Source organism: Ranitomeya variabilis, chromosome 3, assembly GCF_051348905.1.
Source record: "Ranitomeya variabilis isolate aRanVar5 chromosome 3, aRanVar5.hap1, whole genome shotgun sequence".
Taxonomy (NCBI): Eukaryota; Metazoa; Chordata; class Amphibia; order Anura; family Dendrobatidae; genus Ranitomeya; species Ranitomeya variabilis.
Genome location: NC_135234.1, coordinates 549,303,261 through 549,329,606, shown reverse-complemented (window position 1 = coordinate 549,329,606; position 26,346 = coordinate 549,303,261). Strand labels below are relative to the sequence as shown.

Genomic DNA, 26,346 nt, shown 5'->3' with positions numbered 1-26,346 from the left:
AGGGGGGGGGGATCGGAGGACGGGGGGAGCTGACAGGAGCACGGGGGAGCGGACAGGAGCACGGAGGGGGGTACCGGACAGAACGGAGGACTGGGGAGCAGATCGGGGGTGGTGGGGGGGGGGCAGAACATGATTTCCAGCCATGGCAGATGCTATTGCAGCATCGGCCATGGCTGGATTGCAATATTTCACCATTTTCATAGGTGAAATATTGCAAATTGCTCTGATTGGCTGTTGCACTTTCAACAGCCAATCAGAGCGATCGTAGCCACGTGGGGGCAAAGCCACCCCCCCTGGGCTGAAGTACAACTCCCCCTCTCCCTGCAGATCGGGTGAAATAGGAGTTAACCCTTTCACCCGATCTGCAGAGACGCGATCATTCCATGACGCCACATAGGCGTCATGGGTCGGATTGGCACCGACTTTCATGACGCCTACGTGGCGTCAAAGGTCGGGAAGGGGTTAAGCTAAATATACACAATGGAACGTAAAGCCCAGAGCAGGAGGCTACCAGGTCCAAGAGGGCTGATAATGGCAGGAAAAGCCAAGTGGGGATACAAGAAAGTTGCTTTTATAATCAACACCAGAAACACCAGCTTGGAATACGCCATGATACTGTCTCATGGAAGAACATAAATTCAGCTGTTTTTTCTCATATTAAAATATTATGTTTACCACTCATCTTTTCATGCCTTTATCAGCCCTCTCGGACCTGGTAGCCTGCTGATCTGGGCTTTACCTATCTCTTTGTATTTTTCCGTTTTTAAATTATTTTTGTGCTTTAAAAAAATGCTAATTAATAAAGATAATACATTTTATACCTAAATATACACACCAGTGGTTCCCAACCTTTCCTACCCCAAGAGCTTACCCCGAGAGCCACATCAACAGCCCAGTGACATCCAGCTCCCACCTCCCTTTCCCACAGTGCTGGCACCAGGAGTCTTCATTATGAGTGGGCATAATGACATAATAACCCACAGCTCGCCCACTGAAATGACACGGAGGTCGTATACTTACAACTAGGGCTTCCCATCTTCCCCCAATCGGTACTCTCCTATAGAACTCTCCCACCACACTGTGGCATCCATCTTCCAATACCTCCTCTGACTGGCAGTGTCATCCTATCTCCAGCGTACCATACTTAACATGACCTCGGACTAATGCACCAAGCTGCCAAACAGCCGCACATCATTGGACCTCAAGCCACATGTGGCTCCTGGTGCTGGGTTGTCTTGGTCAGGTGATTGTATCACCCTTTATTACCCAGCACCTGCCTCCCATTACTTGCTGGACAACAGTGTTAATCCGCTAGAGTTCTGGCTAGGTGCTTAGACAGCTTTCTGTGTTTGATATTGTGCAGTTCTGGGATCTCTGGTTCTGCTATCTTTTGTTTCTGTTTTCAGTTTGTTTCTGAAGCCTTCTCTGTGTTTCCTATTAGGAGGTGACCAGTTTTTTGTACCCAGTCATTAGATCTTTTAGGGACCTCCTTCCCCTTATCTATAGGTCTTCACTGAGTTTAGACTAGGATCGTTGGTGGGTCTATTCACAAGGAATGGGTCGCCCACTCCATCGTAGGGTTTCAGCCTAGGCTTAGTGCAGGGTCAGCTTTCCACCATCTCTCCTAGTTCTGTGCTGCAGTTTCGTAACATCTACAGGTTGTACTTGGCAGTGTGAGATCTCTGCGGCAGAGAGGAGGGACATTGAGGAACTTTCAATCAGGCTAGATGGGCAGAGATTGACTTGAATTTCCATATAAGTTTATGCAGCCATTCTGGCACAGATTTTCAAAGTAAATACAACAGCCCCATCATGTCAAAGATTTATTTAATAATCTATTTAATAATAGATGCAGTTTGTTGTGTTGTGATCCTCGCAAGGTTTAGAGTTCACACTTCTGTGGACCTCAGCCTTTGTTTACTTTCCTGCAATGATGATGTGCTATACACCCATGTGGGCCTACAATAAATCACGGCATCAGAGGCCTCGTGCTATATATGCTAGAATGACTGCGGAGACCAATAATTGGCTGCAGCAGGACTGTGCATGTAGAGCAGCAAGACATTACTTAAGGGAAGTAAAGCCCACCAGGGACCACCATAGTGTCAGTGCTGGATCAATAGAGAGTATAGAACAGGTAAATATTAGTTATTTTTTATTTTATCGCATTTCCTGCTGTTACCTAATTTTTATAAATCATGGAAACTCCTTGAAGGGTGGATTCACATGTGTTACCTGCGGATTACAATGCAAATGTGCCACGGACTCCTGATGGAATTGAATCCAAAGTACTGTCCAATCAAGAGGGCTGCAAAAAATGCTTTGGAGGTAAAAATAAAAACTCTTCAAAAACCTCAAAACTGCTGCAGGAAATGAAAAACTCCAAAAACATCCAAAAAAGGAACATTTTATGAAGAGGTTTCCACTAGTAAGCTTTTAGTTTTTAATATCCAAGAAAAACATTTTGTGCACACACCCGTAGTGCCCCATCGTGTTATTGCGGCTTCACATAGGGGCAGATCTTTTAGATATTTGACTTTCCATATGAAATAACATATATTTACAACAAAGGGGTAAGCCGGCATTACCAGATACGCACCTTCTGGATGTCTCCTTGTAATGTGACTTTGCAGATACGAAGTATTCATGAACGCCTTCTCACAATACTGGCACTGAAATGAAAATAGTACACATTATTTTTGGTATTTGATGAGTAAAATGTATACTTTGAACCTTATTGCTTCAGATTATAAGCCGCACCCAAGTTTACAGAACAAAAACTATTTAAAAATAATCTAGACTGATTTGTCGATGGCTTACCTCCAAGAAAAAGTCCTGCAGAGAAAAAGTGTCCTTGTTACGCATAGCAAACAAGGATGAACATTTCATTATTCTGGTGAAGGTTAGAAATGGAAAGCTCTGATTGATTGCTGAAGATCTTGCTCGATTTCTGACATCAAAGCTAACAAAATGAGCCCTACTAATAACCAATGGAATGCTAAAATCCGACGAGTTAAAGGCAATATGTCAGCAGTTTTTTATTATGTAATCTGAGGACAGTTTTGTCTCACTACAAACACATTTGCAGTTGCAGATCACCTCAGAGATGTCATCTTCCCTTCCTCCACACTGGCTGCCTGTGAGAATGAAACTAGAGAAGTGTTACTTGTAATCAGACAGAGCTCTGCTTTTCAGTTGACAGCACTGTAAGAGATGAGCTACAACTTCAGATGTGTTTGTAATGAGACAAAGCTCAGCTCTGCTGTACTGTGCTAGTTATAATCACACACAGCTCTGCAGTGAGATCAGGAATGCAGGCGGTCAGTCATTACATGTCTCACACTGGTAACGCCCACTTTCTTTTAAAATAAACTCTAGATGCAGACTCTGGGAGATCTATATCCGGCCCAAAATCTTAACAGCTCATTTACATATTAAGAAACATTATTATTTCTAGGGAATAAGATATTGGATTGCAGATATCAAATACCCATAATCAGAGGGTGAATTAAGTATTGAACACATCAACAATTTTCTAGGTAAATATATTTCTAAAGGTGCTATTAACATAAAATTATCCCCAGATGTCGGTAACAACCCATCCAATCCACACATGCAAAGAGATCAAACCAAAGATGTCCATAAATTACCGTAAGTTATGTGTCATAATGAGCAATCACACAACAAAAAAGTATCTGGTGAGAATTTCATATCAATAAGACCTTTAGAAATATATTTACTTAGAAAATTGGTGACAAGTTCAATCCTTATTTCAACCGCTGTAGATGGCTTAAAAGGCTTCTGACAGATTCACTTTAAAGGGTAAATAAGGGCAATCGCTGCGGTTTCCAGTTCCTGGGTCCACTCCGTACACCCGTACCTGAGATGCGCTCTACATTGTTTAGCAGATGTTGAGAAGGGGTTAAAAAAAAAAAAATGAAATGCAAAGTGAATGAGATTTAACAAAATGTATATAAGCAAATCTGCATCTTGAGGTAATCTGTAATACACATTATAAACCCACAAATTATAAATCTGCGGACGTGTGAGAAATCTGCAGCATTTACAACAAAAAATGAAATTTTTAGTAAGAACTCTAGAATAGCTGAAGCTAATCCACCCTGTGCAGTACCTTGTGAACAAACCATTGGAGGCACAGGTAAGAGTATGTCTTACCCCTAGCATTTTTAGTTCTACAAAGTGGTTATGCACAGGAGGTCTAGAAACATTTCCTAGAAGCAGACAACTGAAAACATCTACCTGCGTCTTTCACCCTGTTCTTTGATGCTCCCTCCTCGCTAATTCACACCATGTCTTAGCAATATCTGAATGATTTACAAGCACAAATAAGACTCAGGTGTAGGAGATAACACATAAAGAACTCAATACAATACTAGAGGTAGAGGTTTACCATCTGTGTGGAGGCATGTGGGAGCCACTGAGAAAATTGTGGACCAGTTTCTTTCCCAGACTATCCAGTAGTCACCAAGGCTTACTTTACCTTCTGGTAGGGCCCCGCACTGGCACTGATCATCATCTGCTGAGTAGAGATGATCTGCTTCCTCCGCTTGCATTCATCCTTTAGCGTCTTCACTTCCTGAGTCTGTTTGACCATTTTCTCTTGTATCTGCTCTGTCTCAGTCAAGGTGGCCCGGACCTTCTCTTCTAATGTGTGGAGATTGGCGGTCAGGTACTCCTGACTGTGAAGCAGGTACTCAATAGTGTACTGGGCTAGTCGGAACAGTTTTAGGAGAATAGGATCAAGGCTACTGTGACAATGCGGGCACTTTTCATTCTCTATGTTACAGAATGTGATACCCATGATGTTTTCCTGAAGGGTCAGAAAGTCTAATTCACTTGCTAGTCTGTCCACATCAATAGCCCCAATGCGTCTCCAGTCTACACTTTCATGGCGCGTTCGGAATTTAAACCGAGAGTCATGGTTGTAAGAAAGCATTCTGCTGGGCGTAGAAGGACGTGGCATCCAAGGAGTTCTTAGCCTGTCTGGGGAGATTTGTGCCGGCTCAGGCTCGAAGGGATAGTAAGCATTTTCAAAGAAAGGCTGAAAAAGAAGAGAATGCTAAAATCAAAACCAGTCAACACTGAAAATCACATCTACAAGTAAAGTCTCCTGGAGGGATTGCCTGCTTTGGATAATCTCTTTCCCAGCATTCAGATGTAATATATATATATATATATATATATATATATATATATATATATATATATATATATATATATATATATATATATATATATATATATAAATAAAAGTTACCCACCTGTTAACCCCTTCACCCCCAGCCTGTTTTCACCTTCATGAACAGGCCAAATTTTACAAATCTTACCGGTGTCACTCTATGTGGTAATAACTCTGAAACATTTGCAATGCAATTACAATTTACACGCAGTGACAGTTTAAAGGGACACTGTCACCCCCTCCAGCCGTTATAAACTAAAAGAGGCACCTTGTGCAGCAGTAATGCTGCATTCTAACAAGGTGGCTCTTTTAGTTTTTGTTGCTGTTATTCTCAAAATAAAGCGTTTTATAATTTTGCCCAAATACCTATCTTTATACCTGGAGGCAGGTCTTTGAAGCGCCCAACTGCCGTCAGTCATCTCTTCTGCGGCGCTGGTCGCCGCCCCCTCAGCGATGTTTTCATCTGAAATCCGGCGCCTGCGCTGTACTCTTCTGCCTGGAGCAGGCGCATAGAGCATTGGCCGTCATAGCTCAGATGCCGGGTTCCGGACTGCGCCTGTGCGGGCAGTGCGGCCACCCTGCTACTGAATCCCCGCCCCGCAGTGTGTTATGCATTATGCAAAGCGCGGGGCTGGGTTTCCTAGGCATGGCACAGGCGCAGTCCGGAACCCGGCATCTGTGCTATGACGGCCAATGCTCTATGCGCCTGCTCCAGGCAGAAGAGCACAGCGCAGGCGCCGGATTTCAGAGGAAAACATCGCTGAGGGGGCGGCGACCAGCGCCGCAGAAGAGATGACTGACAGCAGTTGGGCGCTTCAAAGACCTGCCTCCAGGTATAAAGATAGGTATTTGGGCAAAATTATAAAACGCTTTATTTTGAGAATAACAGTAACAAAAACTAAAAGAGCCACCTTGTTAGAATGCAGCATTACTGCTGCACAAGGTGGCTCTTTTAGTTTATAACGGCTGGAGGGGGTGACAGTGTCCCTTTAAAGGGAACCTGTCACCCCCCCCCCAGGCGTATGAAACTAAAAGAGCCACCTTGTGCAGCAGTAATGCTGCATTCTGACAAGGTGGCTCTTTTAGTTCTGGGTGCTGTAACTGCAGAAATAATCAGTTTTATAATTTGTCCAAAATACCTTGTCTTCAGACCTGGAGGCAGTCTTTTCCCCCCTGGTTTCCACGCCACACAGCCGTCACTCACATCTTCTTGGCGCCGGGCGCCGCCTCCTCCTTACCGCTGTTTTCAAAATAGCCGGCGCCTGCGCTCTTTTCCCCTGTCTGGTGCAGGCGCAGTAAGCTCTGGCCGTCTGTCCTCATATGCAGGAGGTTATTTGGCGTGCACTCGGCCTAATGTGACGAGGTGCTGGTGTAATGGACCTAGTGGCCCTGAATAAACAATTAATCAAATTCACCGCACTCTCTATGGATAAGAGTCAAAAATTATAACAGTTTATTCAACCTGGATTAAGTTGGGAGCACAACAGAATATTACAGCATATGCGATTAACAATGTTTCGGCTCGACCTGAGCCTTTATCACGTTATCGCTTATTCCAAAGAGGATAGTATGTGAGGAGGGATAAGTCCCAGTGATGCAGCAGATTCTTATAAGTAATGTACTGGTGTGCTGCTAAGTAGGTATGAACAGAGGTTCCCTTATGGGGGTATGGACCTTGAGAGTCAGGATGGCGAGCGGCGCTCCCGCGCTGTGCTCAGTGTCAGCGTGTGTCAGGTATAATGCTGGGACAGCACACTGTCCCAGCATTATACCTGACACACGCTGACACTGAGCACAGCGCGGGAGCGCCGCTCGCCATCCTGACTCTCAAGGTCCATACCCCCATAAGGGAACCTCTGTTCATACCTACTTAGCAGCACACCAGTACATTACTTATAAGAATCTGCTGCATCACTGGGACTTATCCCTCCTCACATACTATCCTCTTTGGAATAAGCGATAACGTGATAAAGGCTCAGGTCGAGCCGAAACATTGTTAATCGCATATGCTGTAATATTCTGTTGTGCTCCCAACTTAATCCAGGTTGAATAAACTGTTATAATTTTTGACTCTTATCCATAGAGAGTGCGGTGAATTTGATTAATTGTCCTCATATGCAGTCCAGCTGACTGCGCCTGTGCGGCCGCCCTGCTTGTGAATCCCAGCCCCGCAGTGACTTATGATTTATTCACATTGCGGGGCTGGGATGCAGAGGCAGGGCGGCCGCGCAGGCGCAGTCAGCTGGGCTGCATATGAGGACAGACGGCCAGCGCTCACTGCGCCTGCACCAGGCAGGGGAAAAGAGCGCAGGCGCCGGCTACTTTGAAAACAGCGGTGAGGAGACGGCGCCCGGCGCCAAGAAGATGTGAGTGACAGCTGTGTGCTGTCTGAAGCAGGGGGGAAACGCCGGCCTCCAGGACTGAAGACCAGGTATTTCAGACAAATTATAAAACTGATTATTTCTCTAGTTACAGCACCCTGAACTAAAAGAGCCACCTTGTCAGAATGCAGCATTACTGCTGCACAAGGTGGCTCTTTTAGTTTCATACGCCTGGGGGGGGTGACAGGTTCCCTTTAAATGCATGACGGACATAGCCCGTCCTGGTGCGGGAAATGACACTTGGCCAGTCATTGGACGTTAAAGGGTTAAAGGGAACCTGTCCAATCCATTAGTATTCAGCTGTTTGTGATGAAACTCCCTCCCTAACCAGCCCTGTATAACATAATTCAGTTAAATAAATGCTTTAAAAAAGCATTTATAACCTCCACTTTCCCCAAGCTAATGAGGGTTTTGACTAGAGGATGGGGCGTTAGATCCCCAGACTAGTCAGCCTTCTTTCCATGTTATCAAGCCCCTGTGGGCGTTATAACATAATTTGCACTAGCTGCGTCATCGCCACTCACACAAATCTGCACAGGAGCGCCGCTCATTCTGGCAGCGTACGTGCGTCTCTGAAGCCAGATGTACACTTCCTGGCTTCAGAGGCATGCTGCTCATGACCAGGAGCTATAGTCTAAACTTCTGCATTGGAGGGCATGGAGGACCTGACAGGTTCCCTTTAAAGGAGTTTTGCCACAAACAAAGTACACTTTAGTGAATAGATCCTGGAACAAAAGTAAGTTCCACAATTAGATTTGTTAAAAAAAATATCCATGTGCTGAGATAAAGAAAAAGAGAGTATACAGACATTACAGCAGGGAATCACAGCTGATTCTTTCTGGGAGGTAAACCTTTCAAACAGGCAGGGAAATGTTTAACCTCACAGAATGTCTGTATACTCTCTTTGTCTTATTTCCCTGCCCAGGAGATGTGATATGATCAGACTATGTTCCAGCACGGTCAGACACAGCCATTACACAGTACACAGCAGGGGCACATTTATGAGATTATCTCAGCACAGGGACATTTTATTTATACACATTCAATTGTGGAAATTATTATTATTCCAAGATCTATTGATTAAACTTTGCTCTTGGAAAACCCCTTTAATGCTGCTACTCTGGCATGATCCGGTGGTCCCAGCCAGTCTTTGTTTACTGTCCTGGAGTGACAAAGTGCCACACTGACCTCAGGGATCATTTGCCATATAAGCCAGCATCGCTGCTGACACCAGTGGTCACATTGGCATACAGCACATCATCACTCTACCACTGGAGAGACGGAGCATTGAGAAACTTTTCTAGATGTAAGCTGTATTAATAGATGTGAAAATGGTTTTATCAAACTCCTACTTTTACATTAGGACATGTAAGCGTCTTTATCATGGAGTATCATAAGATTGCCGTCATCCTGCTACTCATGGGAGTGTGTACCAAGCTCACAATCAAGACCTGAGCCTCGCAATACATCAAAAAGTGCCAAGCTAAGCCAAACTACAGGGTTGAAAACATCATACTTCTGTATACATATAAATAAGTGTACAATTTCCCATCATTTTCTATAGAACCAGTGTTATTTCTGTCCAAAATATACCATGAGATGCTAATTCAAATCATTATAAGTTGCAGCTTGGTGTGTAGACATCACCAGTAATAATACCATAACAGGCTTCAAAATACAAAGATCCTGTGTTATCGTAACGTGACAAAAACGGCTACATTATACAGAAGGACACATATCTAACCCTGAAATATAATAAGTGATACAGGGGCACATACACTGGCATGAGCTGGTTCTAGACTCCCACAGAACTACATACATTAAGCGACCTTTATACGATGCCACCTTATATACACTGTGAACAATTATTTGACTAGTAAGGATTTTGACCAGATCATGATTTTTAAGTCGGGGTCACACTTAAGGTATGGAAAATAAAAAAATTTCGGTCCGATTCTCTCGGCCGAGAGTCACACAAATGTTCTCCGTATGGTCATCCGTGTGTGATGCAATTGTCTCGCACCTATGTATCTGTATGATATCCGTATGACATGCGTATGGCTTTACATTTATCACTGTTTTTCCTCATTGAACTTAATGGGATGAAATGAGGAAAATGTGTGCGTACTTCTCACAAGTCACACTGATTGTCTGTGTGGAGTCCAATTCTTTCTAGCACCCATAGACTTGCATTGGCGAGACTCGGGTGATATATGCATACAATAACAGGATGCTGCGATTTCACTCGCACGTAGAATACGCCTGAGAAAAAAAAAGACAGTGATATGTGAGCTGCCCATAGATTAACCTTGGTCCGAGTGCTATGCGATGTTTTCTCGCATAGCACTCGCCCGTATTCAGCGCTAGTGTGACCCCGGCCTTATGCAGATTCTCTTAGTTGTATAAGCTAGAATGGGCAAAACAGGTCAGGTGACGTGTATTTATGTAATGATGAACGGTAAGGATATCAACACCCTTTATCAAAGTGTGCAAAATAATTAGGCAGCTGGTGTTCCTCAGACAAAAATTGGATAAAAGATATTTAACCGACTCTAAAAAGTCACAAATTGTGAAAAGATATTGGGGAGAGATCATTGAACCATCAATGGCTGTATTGCAAATAGTCACCAGGGTCATAAAAAACATATTGAGAAATTAACTGCAAAAGATTTGAGAAGAATCAAACGTGAAATGACCAGGGACCCACTATTCCTCCAGTGCAGTCATATTCCAGAGCTCCAACCTTCCCGGAGGCCCAGAAGTACAAGGTGTTCAGTGCTCAGAGACATGGCCATGGTAAGGAAGCTGAAACCCATCCACCAATGAACAAGACACAAAAGTTGAAACATCAAGAGTGGGCCAACATTTATCTGATGACAGATTTTTTTCATAGGCTTTATGGACTCACAAGATGAAAGTGGCTCTTGATGGATCAGATGGATGCATCAGGAATAGTGTTGAGCATTCCGATACTGCAAGTATCGGGTATCGGCCGATATTTGCTGTATCGGAATTCCGATACCGAGTTCCGATATTTTTGCGATATCGGAAATCGGAATCGGAAGTGTGCGGTGCGTATGGTTCCCAGGGTCTGGAGGAGAGGAGACTCTCCTTCAGGCCCTGGGATCCATTTTCATGTAAAAAATAAAGAATAAAAAATATGGATATACTCACCCCTCCGGCGGACCCTGGACCTTAGCGATGTAACCGGCAGCCTCCGTTCCTAAGAATGCAGTGAGTGTAGGACCTTTGATGACGTCACGGCTTGGGATTGGTCGCGTGAGCGGTCACATGAGCGGGCACGCGACCAATCACAAGCCGCGACGTCATCGAAGGTCCTTCACTCCCTGCATTCTTAGGAATGGAGGCAGACGCTTGGACCGGTGAGAGCCGGGGCCGTCTGAGGGGTGAGTATATCAATATATTTTTTTTTTTATTCTTTATTTTATACATGAATATGGATCCCAGGGTCTGAAGGAGAGTTTCCTCTCCTTCAGACCCTGGGAACCATTCCAATATTTTGTGTCCCATTGATATGCATTGGTATCGGGTATCGGTATCGGCGATATCCGATATTTTTTGGATATCGGCCGATCCAATCCGATACCTTTGCATATCGGAAGGTATCGCTCAACACTAATCAGGAATGGACACAGAGCTCCACTTCTACTTAGACACCAGCAAGGTGGAGGTGAGTACTGTTATGGGCTGGTATTAAAAAAGAGGAGTTAGATGGACCTTTTCGGGTTGAAGATAGACTCAATCAACTCTCAAATCTACTGCCAGTTTGTAGAAGACAATTTCTTCAAGCAGTGCAACAGGAAAAAAATCTGCATCTTTCAAGAAAACCATTATTTTTATGTAGGACAATGCTCTTTCACATGCATCAAAGATTCCACTACTTGGCTAGCCAGTAAAGACCTTAAAGAAGTCCTCCCATGAACATTTTTTCCCCTAAATATGTATATATGCGTACGTAGGGTAGTGTATCAATTTATTCACATAAATCTGTCCTCTCTGATCTAGTGAGGTTCGGCTCCTCTTCTTAGTGACGTCACCGTTCTGCAGACTCTTTTAGCCACACTGCACTGTGTGACTCATAAGTGACTTTTACATAACAGGAACGGAATGGCGCAGGATCCCGGAGAAGATGTGTGATTATTTTTGCTTTCTTGGCCTCTATTCAGAGAATATGTGTAATAGCACCAAAACTTTTTCTCCACTCATGGTTAGTAGTTGGGTGAAACCATTTATTGTCAAACTACTGTGTTTTCTCTTTTTAAATCATAATGACAACCCAAACCATCCAAATGACCCTGATGAAAGATGCAAATGTCTGTCTGGATCCCTGAAACTCACTCAGCTTTTATGCACACACTGATTACAAGCCAACAGGTCACAGGTGAGGAGGTTACCTTTAGTAGCCATTCAAACCCATTTGTGTCAACTTCTATGCATGTTATCAGGCCAAAATCAGCAGGGTATGTAAACTTTTGATCAGGGTCATTGGGATGTATAGTTACCAATCAAGTGCAGGAATCATCCAATAAGAATATCAGATAGGGTGGGAAATAAGTGCTGTCGTGGAAGATTCCTAGAAACTGAATTACCGGTGAGAAAAATTATATTTTCTCCAGTCACCTTCCACGACAGTATCATCGGAGTAATACCAACAACTAATTTCTTTAGGGAGGGATCACAGCCTTCAGAACTGGTCTGCCAAAAGTTAAATCCCTATTGAAATTTAGTCTATAGTGTCTGGTGAACATGTGGACAGACGACCAGGTGCCAACTCAAACTCTGCATATCTGCTCGGAAGATGCGTTCCCTCCGCCCATGATGCAGATACTGCCCACGTGGAATGAGCCTTAAGTGTAGCAGGAGGACAAAGATTCTGTGATGAATATGCCAGACAGATAGCTTGCTTGATCCAGTTAGCAATCGTGTTCTTTGCCGCCTTCTTGCCCTTGTTTCCGTCCCATGAACTGAATGAATAGGTTTTGGTCAATCCTCCAATTTTCAGTTTGTTGGAGGTAATATAGGACCACCCAGCGGACATCAAGGTTGTAAAGGATTTCTTCCTTCGCGTTGGAAGGATCTGGGCAAAATGAGGGTAGCATAATATCCTGACCTCTGTGAAACTCTGAGACTACCTTAGGTAGAAAGGAGGGATCTAACCTAAGAACAATACTATCTGTAGTGATAGTCAAATAAGGTTCCTGTATCGACAGGGCCTGTAACTCTCCTATGCATCTAGTGGTAGTAATCGCAACTAAAAAGATGGTTTTGAGGGTCGGGTTTTTTAAGGTGATGGATGACAGAGGTTCAAATGGGTCTCGGGTTAAACTATATTCCCAAGGGGGGGGGATCTGACTATGGAGCCTAGGATGAATTCTAGTTGCAGAAATCATGAAACATTTAACCCAGCGGAGGGTTCTCTTGATCAAAGAAAGAGCCAAGAGCTGATACCTGCACTTTCAGTGTACTGGGTGCAAGTCCTAGCTCCAATGCCTTTTGTAGAACGTCTACAACCTGTGCTATATTTGGACAAAAAGGATCAGGAGTGTTTGGGAAACACAGGATGAGAAGCGCTTCCAGACTTTGCCACAGATGGCATTAGTGACTGGCTTCCTACTTTTATGGAGAGTTTGGATCACTTTATCAGAGAGACCTTTAGCCTTCAAGATCCTGGCTTCAGTAACCAGGCCGCAAGGTTCAATTTGGCTAGATCCGAATATAGAAGTGGACCTTGGTGAAGGAGGTTGATCTTCTGAGGCAGGAGTAAAGGACCCTCTTGAGCCATGTCCAGCAAGGGGCCGTACCAGCTTCTCCCTGGCCACATGGGAGCGACTACCCCAAGGATGGGAGAAGGCGTCTATCCCCCGTGCTCAACTTGCGGGACAGAGAGAAAAGAATGTCCTTACGTTTGCATTTTTGGTCATTGGCAAATAGGTCTACGTCGGGATTCCCCCATCTTGCAGGAAGACCTCTTGGTCCAGGCACCACTCCCACGGATGGACGCCCTTCCTGCTGAGGAAGTCTGCCTGAACAATGTCTAATCCTTTCAGGTGTACTGTCGATATGGACAATATGTTTTTTTGCCACTTGAGAAAAAAATCCTTACCGCGATTGATTTTAGATTGGCATATTTTGTGCCCCTCTGGTGACGGAGGTAGGCCACTGTGGTTATGTTGTCTGACTAGACACGCACGTAGTGGTATTGAATCAGAGCTGATGAGGCTTTTAACGCTCCCTCCACAGCTTTCAGCTTTCTCAAATTTGAGGAGCTGGAGCTGATGTTTAGGGGCCACAGCCCCTGGAAGTAAGATCCCTCTATTCTTGCACCCCAACCTCTCTGACTGGCATCCGAAAAGAGTATCTTCAAGGGAAGCTGGTCCCAGCTGATCCCCCGCTGAAGATTTCGGTAATCCAGCCACCACAATAGGGCCGATTTCACATGACCGGGAAGTGGGATTCTCCTGGATACTGGGCCCTGATGTCTCTTTGAATATAGAAGTATGTGGGATTGTAGGACTCGTGTATGAGCTTTAGCCCAGGATACACGCAGTCAGGGATCCCAGAATGGACATTGAATCCCTTAAGGTAGGCGATCTCTGATCCATGAATCTGGAAATTTTTTGCATGAGGTCGAGGTGACAATCCCTGTGTAGGAAGGATGTCCTCTTCTCTGAATCTAGAAGGATTCCTAGAAACTTTTTCCTTGTGGAAGGATGGAGATCCGATTTTTCTAGATTCGGGATCCAGCCTAGGGATTTCAGGATTTCCAGAGTCTTCGCCACATCTAGGTTCAGACGACGGATAGATGAAGTGACTATAAGAAAGTAGTCCAGATATGGGATAATGCACACTCCCTGGCTTCGGATGAAAATGACTGCCTCCGTCATGATCTTGGTAAACACCCGCAGTGCTGATGAGATGCCGAAGGGAAGGATGTTGAACTGGAAATGGCTGCCCCGATGACCATGGGAAACTGCAAATCTTTGGAACTTTCTGTGGTCCGGATGTATCGGCACATGATAGTATGCATCCCTCAGATCCAGTGTAGCCATTACCCAATTCCGTCTGATGAGCGGGATTGCTGACCTGACTGATTCCATTTTGAATAGTCTGTATCTGACCACTCGAATCAAGGATTTTAAATTTATGATAACCCAATGTTTCCCCGAGGGTTTCATTATGACAAACAGACGAGAATAATGGCTTCTGCCTATCTCCAGCTGTGGAACTTGAGAGATCGCCTCCATCTGAAGAAGATCCTGTAGATCTGACATCAGGGACTCTTGGATATGTGGAGACTGCAGGGAGATAATCCTTAAGACATTGAGGGGGAGGACTCTCGAATTTTAACCTCAGTCCATCCCGTATGGTACGGAGAAGCCATTGGTTTGTGGAGATGGATTGCCACTGGGTGAGGAAATGCGAGAGTCGACCCCCGACAGCAGAGCAGTCATTGTTTGTCCGGGGTTTGATGTTGATGGGGCACCAGAATGTTCTTTCCCTTGCCACCTTTGGGGTAACTCCATCGCCCTATTTTGCCCTTCCCCTGAACTCCTGTGAGGGTTGGTCCCGAGGAGGGGGGGGCCAAAAAAACGCTTCCTAGAACTTTTCTGCATGGGAAGGGATTTCTTCTTGTCCGTAGCCTTGTCTAGGATCTCGTCCAGGGCTGGGCCGAACACATAATGGCCTTGAAAGGGAATAGAGCATAGTTTAGATTTAGAAGTAAGGTCGCCCCCTCCCCCAAGACTTCAGCCATAGTGCTCTCCTGGATGAATTGGAGAGGACGGCAGACCTCGCCGCCACCTGGACGGATTCAACCGAAGCGTCAGCCAGGAACCCCGTCGCCTTCTGTAGGAGGGGAAGGGAATCCAGTCTCCTCTCTAGAAGTACCTTGAGTAAGGTGACGCACGTCGAGGCCACGTTCATTTTAAGCAGGTTGGTGGAGGTGTCCCAGGATTTCCTTAACAAACTCTAGATTTTCCGGGCCATAGAATCACTGAACTGGGAAGAATACTCAAAAGGAAGAGCCATCTTTTTGGCAACACCTGCACACCTACCTTAGGGATTTCTCATAATGAACCATCCCCGTCCAGGGGGAACCGTTTTTTTTTTTACTTCCGAAGGCACACTAAGACCTTTCTCAGGGTGACCCCACTCCTGAAGGATAAGGTTTTGTACATTCTCATGTATAGGGAACCCCTTCTGATACCTGGGTTTCAGCCCCCCAAACATCTCGTCTAGTATAGTGTTTTACTTCCTCCTCCTCAACCCCCATGGTGCTTCTCACTATACCAATCAGCTCTTCAACGTCTTCGGAAGAAAAGTAATATTTCTTATTATCTGATTTAGGGGTGGAAGTGGAAGCCTCATTCTCCCAAAAATCCTCCGAACCCGAGGTACGGATTTCGCCCGAGTCTGAGTCAGATTCTACAGGAGCCATCTTACTTTTTCTTTTTTTTTTTTAGGAGGAAGGGGCTGTGGTACTGGGGCCTGGGAGAAGGTAGCCATAGAGAATTGGACCTCCTGTTTTTATAAGGGTTTTTATGCTATCCAGGAGGGAGGGCTGCTCCGTACGTAACACCTCATCTGTGCACGGCTGGCAATATTTTTCTTATGTGTAGAAGGGAGCCTGCAGGCGCAAATACCACACTTGCGGCTTGTTTTATCTTTCTTTAGGGCAGGGACCTTTTCTCCCTATAAGGCCGGGGTCACACTAGCGTATTGCATCCAATGCAAGAGCATCGGATGCGATATGCTAATGACCCTCGGCTCCTGCTCTGCTGCGCGTGGGAGCCAAGTGTCATGCGTCTGTGCTCCGAGCCTCTTCCACAGAACGAATCGGAGGACAGCTGCAGAGAAAGCGGAGAAATTACTTTCTCCATCTTCTCCATTGCCGGGGTCAGCGTATAACGCACATCACTCGGATGATATCTGAGTGATGTGCGCTGTCTCACTCGCACCCATAGGCTTATATGGGTGCGAGTGAGACAAGTCTCGGCCGAGTGTCGGTGACAATCGCAGCATGCTGAGATTTCACTTGCACACTGAAAACGGCGAGGAAAAAAAACGGGGATGTGAGCTGCCCCATAGAAGAACACTGGTCCGAGTACTATGCGATTTTCTATCGCATATCATTCATCCGTATTACGCTGTAGTGTGACCCTAGCCCTAGGTGAGAGAGAAGGTATACTAAGTGACCCATGTTACATGTATCTGGATCAGGTCAGGAGCGGTGCACTCTAAATTTTTATGTGGTGCTCAAAGGAAAAAGGCAAAATATGATCAGGAAGACCTTTGGCACTCAACAAGTCCACAATTCTTTGTTTCAAAATGCAAATTTATTTTGGCAGCCAGCAAAAATATATAACAGACAAATCCGACGTTTCGGCATACAATGCCTTTTTCAAGGTAGTCTATAATGGAAAAAAATATATGTTTTTAAAAAAAAAATAATTATACAACAATTTATGTTTATAAGGAAAAAATAGCCGACCGCACAATAGGCTTAAATAAGCTTCACCAAGGGTAGGTGCAAGAATTGGAATGAGTCCTTTACTGTAAGGAAGAAGTAGTGTATAACCCAAAAAAACCATGGAAAAGTGATAAATATTGAGAAAAAAACCTCAGTGGAAAAACTGCTCTAGGGAATAAGCAGATGAGATGCACAAAGGAAATATGAGAACAAGAGAACCACCAATCAGGAAAACGTGAAAAATAAACAAAAGAAAGGCATGTGCCAATAGATGGTATGGATATACATATATATGTATACATACATATACATACATACAAGAAGATGCATGCAGCCATAAGTCCACTAACATTCATATAAAGGTAAAGAAAGGTAGAGTCTGATAAAATAAAATGAAAAATACCTGTATATAGTATATAGCGCTCCTAAGGGGTTAATTAGTCAAACATGACTTGAGAAACAGGGCGCATACTGAAAAATAAGGCATATAGCTATAAAGATATATTAATAAGTATAGCACCCAAATATCATCAGTAAATCAAAAAAGTCCCACGGAGCAGGAGATAAACAACATCGGGCATAACCATCCCGCATATACAGCAAAGGCATATGAAGAAACTCGGTCTCCCATAAGGAGATCCCGTAAAGGAAGCCAAACCCTCACTACAAAAGATAAATAAAGAAACACCGATACCTGAAGGAAAAGCAAGGCTGGCGTGTGTCCAGTGGCCCAAGGCAAGACGACATGTGAGTGCCGTACTCCGAGTATAAATGTCGTAAAATGTATGATGTAACTTCCGGTACTACGAGTGAGAACTCGTGTAAGGTCCGGAGAAAGCCGAATGTCAAAATAGGCGCAGGCGCACTACAAAGGCTGTACAACGTGAGGTGCGTTTGGGACAATCTAAATAAAAGTAATATGCGCTGAATTAGCACAACATTATTACGGCGCGTGCGCCCTAAGACCATGTATTAAAATTACTTCAAAATAGAAAAAAGGGGATTTTGTACATAATAAATAATGCCCGGTGAATAAAATAGAAGAAAAAAAAGGGAAAAATATAATGAACTGAAGAGGCATCTAATCATGACACATGCGTATTTAATTCAAATAGATATTCAAGCCCGCTCAGACAGGGTGATAAGAAATATAGAAAAAATAAAAATAACTAAGAATACTAAAAAGATAACAATTCTATATGGGTGCCTACTTGAAGATCAAGTAAATAGTATAAATTTCTACTGGACAATATGGCATAGACCGTAATAAGAAGAAACAGCATCCATACCACATATTCATATGTATACATATATACACACATATGACAAAACGAAAATATAGTCAGCATATAAATATGCATGCTCAAGAAGATCACAAAATAGGTCTATACATAATATGAAGAATAAAGAGAGTGGGAAAAGGCATACCACCGTAAGAGAACCAGATTGGAAAATAGAAGTGAAATCACGTCGGCACCTAGAAAAGAGGGAATCATAGAGGTAAGTACAAAAAAGTCATATCATATAATTAGTATATCAAATATTATAACAGATATGAATACTATACAGCCTCATATTCCCTATTCATGCCTCGTGGATGAAGCGTCTGGAGAGTGAAAATCCAGAACGCTTCTCTCTCTTTTAATTTCTGTATCCTATCCCCACCACGCCTGGAAGAAGAAATACTCTCGAGTACTTGAAATTTTAATTGAGAGACCGAGTGTCCCGCTGAAATGAAATGGGATCGGTAACATGGTGCGCTTGCACCTAATAGTGGATTTGTGTTGAGAAATACGGTCTCGGATATGTTGGGTAGTTTCCCCAACATATCAGAGACCGCAAGGGCACTTAATCAAGTAAATGACAAATGTAGAGTCACATGTAAAAAAACCCTTTATCGGGAATAACTTACCCGATCTAGGGTGGGAAAATGTACTGCCCCTAGTTATATTTGAACACTGTGAGCAATGTAAACAGGGGAATGTGCCCTGTCTCTGTGTGGCCAAGAGAGTTTGCCGGTGCTCAGCTCTAGCAGAGCCAACATCGGCCCTTACGAGCATGTTCTTGATATTTTGTGGCCTCTTATAACACATTAATGGTCGATTAGTAAATTCTGGTATGGAAGGGTAGGATTTACCCAAAAGTGGCCAATGCTCTAATATACATTTTTTGAACAAATTAGTATAAGGATGATATGTAGTAACAAAAGTTACTCTCTTCTGTTTCTCCCTCCGTATACCATCTGACGAAGTAGCTTTCTCTAAAATCGATGGTGGATACCCCCTTTCCAAAAAATTTTTATTCATCTCACTTACACGTTGATTTATTGTACACGGATTCGTAACTATGCGTTTAACTCGTTGTATTTGAGATTTCGGTAGTGATGATTTCACGTGAGATGGATGACAACTGGAGTATAATAACAGGCAATTACGGTCTGTTGGCTTTGTATATAAATCGATCTCTAATGAACCATCTTCTTTCACTATCACTAGTGTATCGAGAAAATTTACACTATGGTGGTCCTTTGAAATAGAGAATGGTAGATTAGGGATGCAAGAGTTCATATCTTGAAAAAACATTGACAATGATATTTCGTCGCCACTCCACACCAGAAAAACATCATCGATAAATCTTTTCCAATACCTACAGTATTGTTGAAAAAGTGGATGAGTATAAACAAATTTCTCCTCGAAAAATGCCATAAAAATATTGGCATACGGTGGCGCGACATTAGATCCCATGGCGGTCCCGACCTGTTGAATATAAAATTGGTCAGCAAACAGAAAAAATTTTTTTGTAAGGATCAGATTAAGCAATGTCAGGCAAAAATCTTTTTGGATCGTGGAGAAATTAGTATACTCATCTAGAAACCATTGAACGGCCTCAAGGCCTTTGGAGTGATCAATATTCGTGTACAAAGAATTAACATCCATTGTAACAAGAAAACCTCAGATTAATCAGGGTTTGTGTCCTATCAAACGTAACTGTACTATACTTGATAGACGGGCCCTTGAGGATCTTAAACAGAATAAATCTATAACCATAAAACCAGCGGACAAGGGGGGTGCAATTGTGGTGATGGACACCTCGTTCTACTTATCAATGGTTCATAAACACCTTAGTGATAGGAACACCTATTTACCCGTCAATAGGGATCCATCTGGAGAAGTGTCTAAAGAAATTCAACGGATAATTAGGTCGTATAAAGAGAGTAATGTGATAGATTCAAAATTAAGTGAATTTTTGTTGAATTTACATCCGGTCACGCCTGTTTTTTATGCGCTTCCAAAGATTCACAAACATCCTACGTGCCCCCCGGGGCGACCTATTGTTGCATCCACCAATTCACTACTTTCTCCATTAGCCAGAACGGTTGAGAAAATTCTAACTCCCCTCCTCGTCCATATAACCTCATTTATTAGGGATACCTCAGATTTCCTGGAGGGCCTCAAATCAGTTGGTACCCTACAGAAAGGAGGTTTTCTTGTTACAATGGATGTTAATTCTTTGTACACGAATATTGATCACTCCAAAGGCCTTGAGGCCGTTCAATGGTTTCTAGATGAGTATACTAATTTCTCCACGATCCAAAAAGATTTTTGCCTGACATTGCTTAATCTGATCCTTACAAAAAAAATTTTTCTGTTTGCTGACCAATTTTATATTCAACAGGTCGGGACCGCCATGGGATCTAATGTCGCGCCGCCGTATGCCAATATTTTTATGGCATTTTTCGAGGAGAAATTTGTTTATACTCATCCACTTTTTCAACAATACTGTAGGTATTGGAAAAGATTTATCGATGATGTTTTTCTGGTGTGGAGTGGCGACGAAATATCATTGTCAATGTTTTTTCAAGATATGAACTCTTGCATCCCTAATCTAACATTCTCTATTTCAAAGGACCACCATAGTGTAAATTTTCTCGATACACTAGTGATAGTGAAAGAAGATGGTTCATTAGAGATCGATTTATATACAAAGCCAACAGACCGTAATTGCCTGTTATTATACTCCAGTTGTCATCCATCTCACGTGAAATCATCACTACCGAAATCTCAAATACAACGAGTTAAACGCATAGTTACGAATCCGTGTACAATAAATCAACGTGTAAGTGAGATGAATAAAAATTTTTTGGAAAGGGGGTATCCACCATCGATTTTAGAGAAAGCTACTTCGTCAGATGGTATACGGAGGGAGAAACAGAAGAGAGTAACTTTTGTTACTACATATCATCCTTATACTAATTTGTTCAAAAAATGTATATTAGAGCATTGGCCACTTTTGGGTAAATCCTACCCTTCCATACCAGAATTTACTAATCGACCATTAATGTGTTATAAGAGGCCACAAAATATCAAGAACATGCTCGTAAGGGCCGATGTTGGCTCTGCTAGAGCTGAGCACCGGCAAACTCTCTTGGCCACACAGAGACAGGGCACATTCCCCTGTTTACATTGCTCACAGTGTTCAAATATAACTAGGGGCAGTACATTTTCCCACCCTAGATCGGGTAAGTTATTCCCGATAAAGGGTTTTTTTACATGTGACTCTACATTTGTCATTTACTTGATTAAGTGCCCTTGCGGTCTCGGATATGTTGGGGAAACTACCCAACATATCCGAGACCGTATTTCTCAACACAAATCCACTATTAGGTGCAAGCGCACCATGTTACCGATCCCATTTCATTTCATTTCAGCGGGACACTCGGTCTCTCAATTAAAATTTCAAGTACTCGAGAGTATTTCTTCTTCCAGGCGTGGTGGGGATAGGATACAGAAATTAAAAGAGAGAGAAGCGTTCTGGATTTTCACTCTCCAGACGCTTCATCCACGAGGCATGAATAGGGAATATGAGGCTGTATAGTATTCATATCTGTTATAATATTTGATATACTAATTATATGATATGACTTTTTTGTACTTACCTCTATGATTCCCTCTTTTCTAGGTGCCGACGTGATTTCACTTCTATTTTCCAATCTGGTTCTCTTACGGTGGTATGCCTTTTCCCACTCTCTTTATTCTTCATATTATGTATAGACCTATTTTGTGATCTTCTTGAGCATGCATATTTAGATGCTGACTATATTTTCGTTTTGTCATATGTGTGTATATATGTATACATATGAATATGTGGTATGGATGCTGTTTCTTCTTATTACGGTCTATGCCATATTGTCCAGTAGAAATTTATACTATTTACTTGATCTTCAAGTAGGCACCCATATAGAATTGTTATCTTTTTAGTATTCTTAGTTATTTTTATTTTTTCTATATTTCTTATCACCCTGTCTGAGCGGGCTTGAATATCTATTTGAATTAAATACGCATGTGTCATGATTAGATGCCTCTTCAGTTCATTATATTTTTCCCTTTTTTTTCTTCTATTTTATTCACCGGGCATTATTTATTATGTACAAAATCCCCTTTTTTTCTATTTTGAAGTAATTTTAATACATGGTCTTAGGGCGCACGCGCCGTAATAATGTTGTGCTAATTCAGCGCATATTACTTTTATTTAGATTGTCCCAAACGCACCTCACGTTGTACAGCCTTTGTAGTGCGCCTGCGCCTATTTTGACATTCGGCTTTCTCCGGACCTTACACGAGTTCTCACTCGTAGTACCGGAAGTTACATCATACATTTTACGACATTTATACTCGGAGTACGGCACTCACATGTCGTCTTGCCTTGGGCCACTGAACACACGCCAGCCTTGCTTTTCCTTCAGGTATCGGTGTTTCTTTATTTATCTTTTGTAGTGAGGGTTTGGCTTCCTTTACGGGATCTCCTTATGGGAGACCGAGTTTCTTCATATGCCTTTGCTGTATATGCGGGATGGTTATGCCCGATGTTGTTTATCTCCTGCTCCGTGGGACTTTTTTGATTTACTGATGATATTTGGGTGCTATACTTATTAATATATCTTTATAGCTATATGCCTTATTTTTCAGTATGCGCCCTGTTTCTCAAGTCATGTTTGACTAATTAACCCCTTAGGAGCGCTATATACTATATACAGGTATTTTTCATTTTATTTTATCAGACTCTACCTTTCTTTACCTTTATATGAATGTTAGTGGACTTATGGCTGCATGCATCTTCTTGTATGTATGTATATGTATGTATACATATATATGTATATCCATACCATCTATTGGCACATGCCTTTCTTCTTTTGTTTATTTTTCACGTTTTCCTGATTGGTGGTTCTCTTGTTCTCATATTTCCTTTGTGCATCTCATCTGCTTATTCCCTAGAGCAGTTTTTCCACTGAGGTTTTTTTCTCAATATTTATCACTTTTCCATGGGTTTTTTGGGTTATACACTACTTCTTCCTTACAGTAAAGGACTCATTCCAATTCTTGCACCTACCCTTGGTGAAGCTTATTTAAGCCTATTGTGCGGTCGGCTATTTTTTCCTTATAAACATAAATTGTTGTGTAATTATTTTTTTTAAAAAAACATATATTTTTTTCCATTATAGACTACCTTGAAAAAGGCATTGTATGCCGAAACGTCGGATTTGTCTGTTATATATTTTTGCTGGCTGCCAAAATAAATTTGCATTTTGAAACAAAGAATTGTGGACTTGTTGAGTGCCAAAGGTCTTCCTGATCACATGTATCTGGATAGCAGGGACATCACCCACTACTTAGAGGGAACGCTGGGTTCTGCAGATGTAGATAAGGAGGATTTGTCGCCATCCATGTCATTTCACAGTCTTAGAGTCCTACCTGGCGGCATCCTCGACCAGGATTTTAATGAAAACTGAGGCCCCAGCGTCGTTCTGTGCTCCTCTTACCCCCCCCCCCAGGTCCAATGGGGAACACGCAATGAGTAAGCCCCAAGAGGCTGCTGATTCCAAAGACCCGGCGTGTGCCAGTGCGCACGTGTTCCAGCGTGGAACGAACCGGATGAGAACCGGAAGTTCGGGCCAACGTCACTTTCGGTGCGCACGCTTCATGAAATAAGCAGCACGAAGGAGAAGGATGCCGGGGAGCTACAAGAGGACCCCGGCCGCACATCACCGCCCCGCTTTACCCTCCGAGGGAGCGCAGGAGGGGCGGGAAAGGTCCCAAGTCACACCCACACGTGGAGACGGGAGCAGCCACCGGAGGAAGAGAGCGGAGCCCCTGACCTCAGCTGCCCGGCATTGAAGGTAACATGGAGTGCTCCAGATCGCCGGCCACGTCAGCATCATCGAAAGCCTCTTCATGCCCCATGGGGGACAGGAAAAACACTGGTGGTTGCAGGAAGGGGAGGGTATTTAATCTCTTCTGTTTCCTGTCCCCCATTAGGGCGGGAAGACATATTCGATGTGTGTGTGTATATATATATATGCCGCTGCAAGATGCTGTGGTAGCCATGCAGGTTCAGAATGCCTTAAATTTTGAATAAATCCCCAACAGTGTCACCAGCAAAGCACCCCCACACCATCACACCTCTTCCATGCTTCACGGTGTGAACCAGGCATGTAGAGTCCATCCGTTCACCTTTTCTGCGTCGAACAAAGATCTCAAATTTGGACTCATCAGACCAAAGCACAGATTTCCACTAGTGTCTAATGTCCATTCCTTGTGTTCTTTAGCCCAAACAAGTCTCTTGTGCTTGTTGCCTGTCCTTAGCAGTGGTTTCCTAGCAGCTATTTTACCATGAAGGCCTGCTGCACAAAGTCTCCTCTTAAGGGCTCGTTTGCATTTGCGAGAAACACGTCCGTGTCTCGCATGTGGAAACCAAGCTCTGGCGCCAGCACTTGGGAGCGGAGCGTGCGGCCGCATAGCAACACATGGAACTGCACGCTCCGCTCCAAAGTGCCGGCGCCAGAGCTTGGTTTTAACATGCGAGACACGGACGTGTTTCTCGCAAATGGAAACAAGCCCTAAAAGTTGTTGTAGAGATGTGTCTGCTGCTAGAACTCTGTGTGGCATTGACCTGGTCTCTAATCTGAGCTGCTGTTAACCTGAGATTTCTGAGGCTGGTGACTCTGATAAACTTATCCTCAGAAGCAGAGGTGACTCTTGGTCTTCCTTTCCTGGGGCGGTCCTCATGTGAGCCAGTTCCTTTGTAGCGCTTGATGGTTTTTGCAACTGCACTTGGGGACACTTTCAAAGTTTTCCAAATTTTCCGGACTGACTGACCTTCGTTTCTTAAAGTAATGATGGCCACTCGTTTTCCTTTACTTAGCTGCTTTTTTCTTGCCATAATACAAATTCTAACAGTCTATTCAGTAGGACTATCAGCTGTATCCACCAGACTTCTGCTCAACACAACTGATGGTCCCAACCCCATTTATAAGGCAAGAAATCCCACTTATAAACCTGACAGTGCACACCTGTGAAGTGAAAACCATTCCCGGTGACTACCTCTTGAAGCTCATCAAGAGAATGCCAACAGTGTGCAAAGCAGTCATCAAAGCAAAAGGTGCCTACTTTGAAGAACCTAGAATATAAGACATTTTCAGTTGTTTCACATTTTTTGTTAATTATATAATCCCACATGTCTTAATTCATAGTTTTAATGCCTTCAGTGTGAATTTACAATTTTCATAGTCATGAAAATACAGAAAAATCTTTAAATGAGGTGTGTCCAACAACAGAATATAGCTCCAAGTAAATCAAACTTTCGTGCAATCAAACTGTCCACTTAGGAAGCAACACTGTTTGACAATCAATTTCACATGCTGTCGTGCAAATGGAATAGACAACAGATGGAAATTATTGGCAAATATCAAGATACACTCCATAAAGGAGTGATTCTGCAGGTGGGGACCACAGACCACATCTCAGTGCCAATGCTTTCTGACTGATGTTTTGGTCACTTTTGAATGTTGGTTATGCTTTCACACTTGAGGTAGCATGAGACTGACTCTACAACCCACACAAGTGGCTCAGGTAGTGCAGCTCATCCAGGATGGCACATCAATGCGAGCTGTGGCAAGGTTTGCGGTGTCTGTCAGCGTAGTGTCCAGAGGTTGGAGGCGCTACCAGGAGACAGGCCAGTACACCAGGAGACATGGAGGGGGCCGTAGGAGGGCAACAACCCAGCAGCAGGACCGCTAACTCAGCCTTTGTACAAGGAGGAACAGGAGGAGCACTGCCAGAGGCCTGCAAAATGACCTCCAGCAGGCCACAAATGTGCATGTGTCTGCACAAATGGTTAGAAATCGACTCCATGAGGATGGACTGAGTGCCCGACGTCCACAGGTGGGGGTTGTGCTCACAGCCCAACACCGTGCAGGACGCTTGGCATTTGCCACAGAA

At 43.4% G+C, this 26,346-nt stretch overlaps 1 protein-coding gene across 5 annotated transcripts in view; it reads right to left on the bottom strand.

The window, feature by feature from the left end:
• Nucleotides 1-26,346, bottom strand: part of DZIP1 (DAZ interacting zinc finger protein 1) — a 151,217-nt gene that overhangs the window by 101,690 nt on the left and 23,181 nt on the right. For all 5 annotated transcript variants that reach the window (XM_077297159.1, XM_077297158.1, XM_077297161.1 and 2 more), the window contains exons 2-3: nucleotides 4,502-5,062; nucleotides 2,600-2,672 (exon numbers count right to left, since the gene is read on the bottom strand). In XM_077297159.1, the coding sequence (XP_077153274.1) occupies nucleotides 2,600-2,672; nucleotides 4,502-5,062 (634 nt within the window). The remainder of the gene's footprint in view (nucleotides 1-2,599; nucleotides 2,673-4,501; nucleotides 5,063-26,346) is intronic.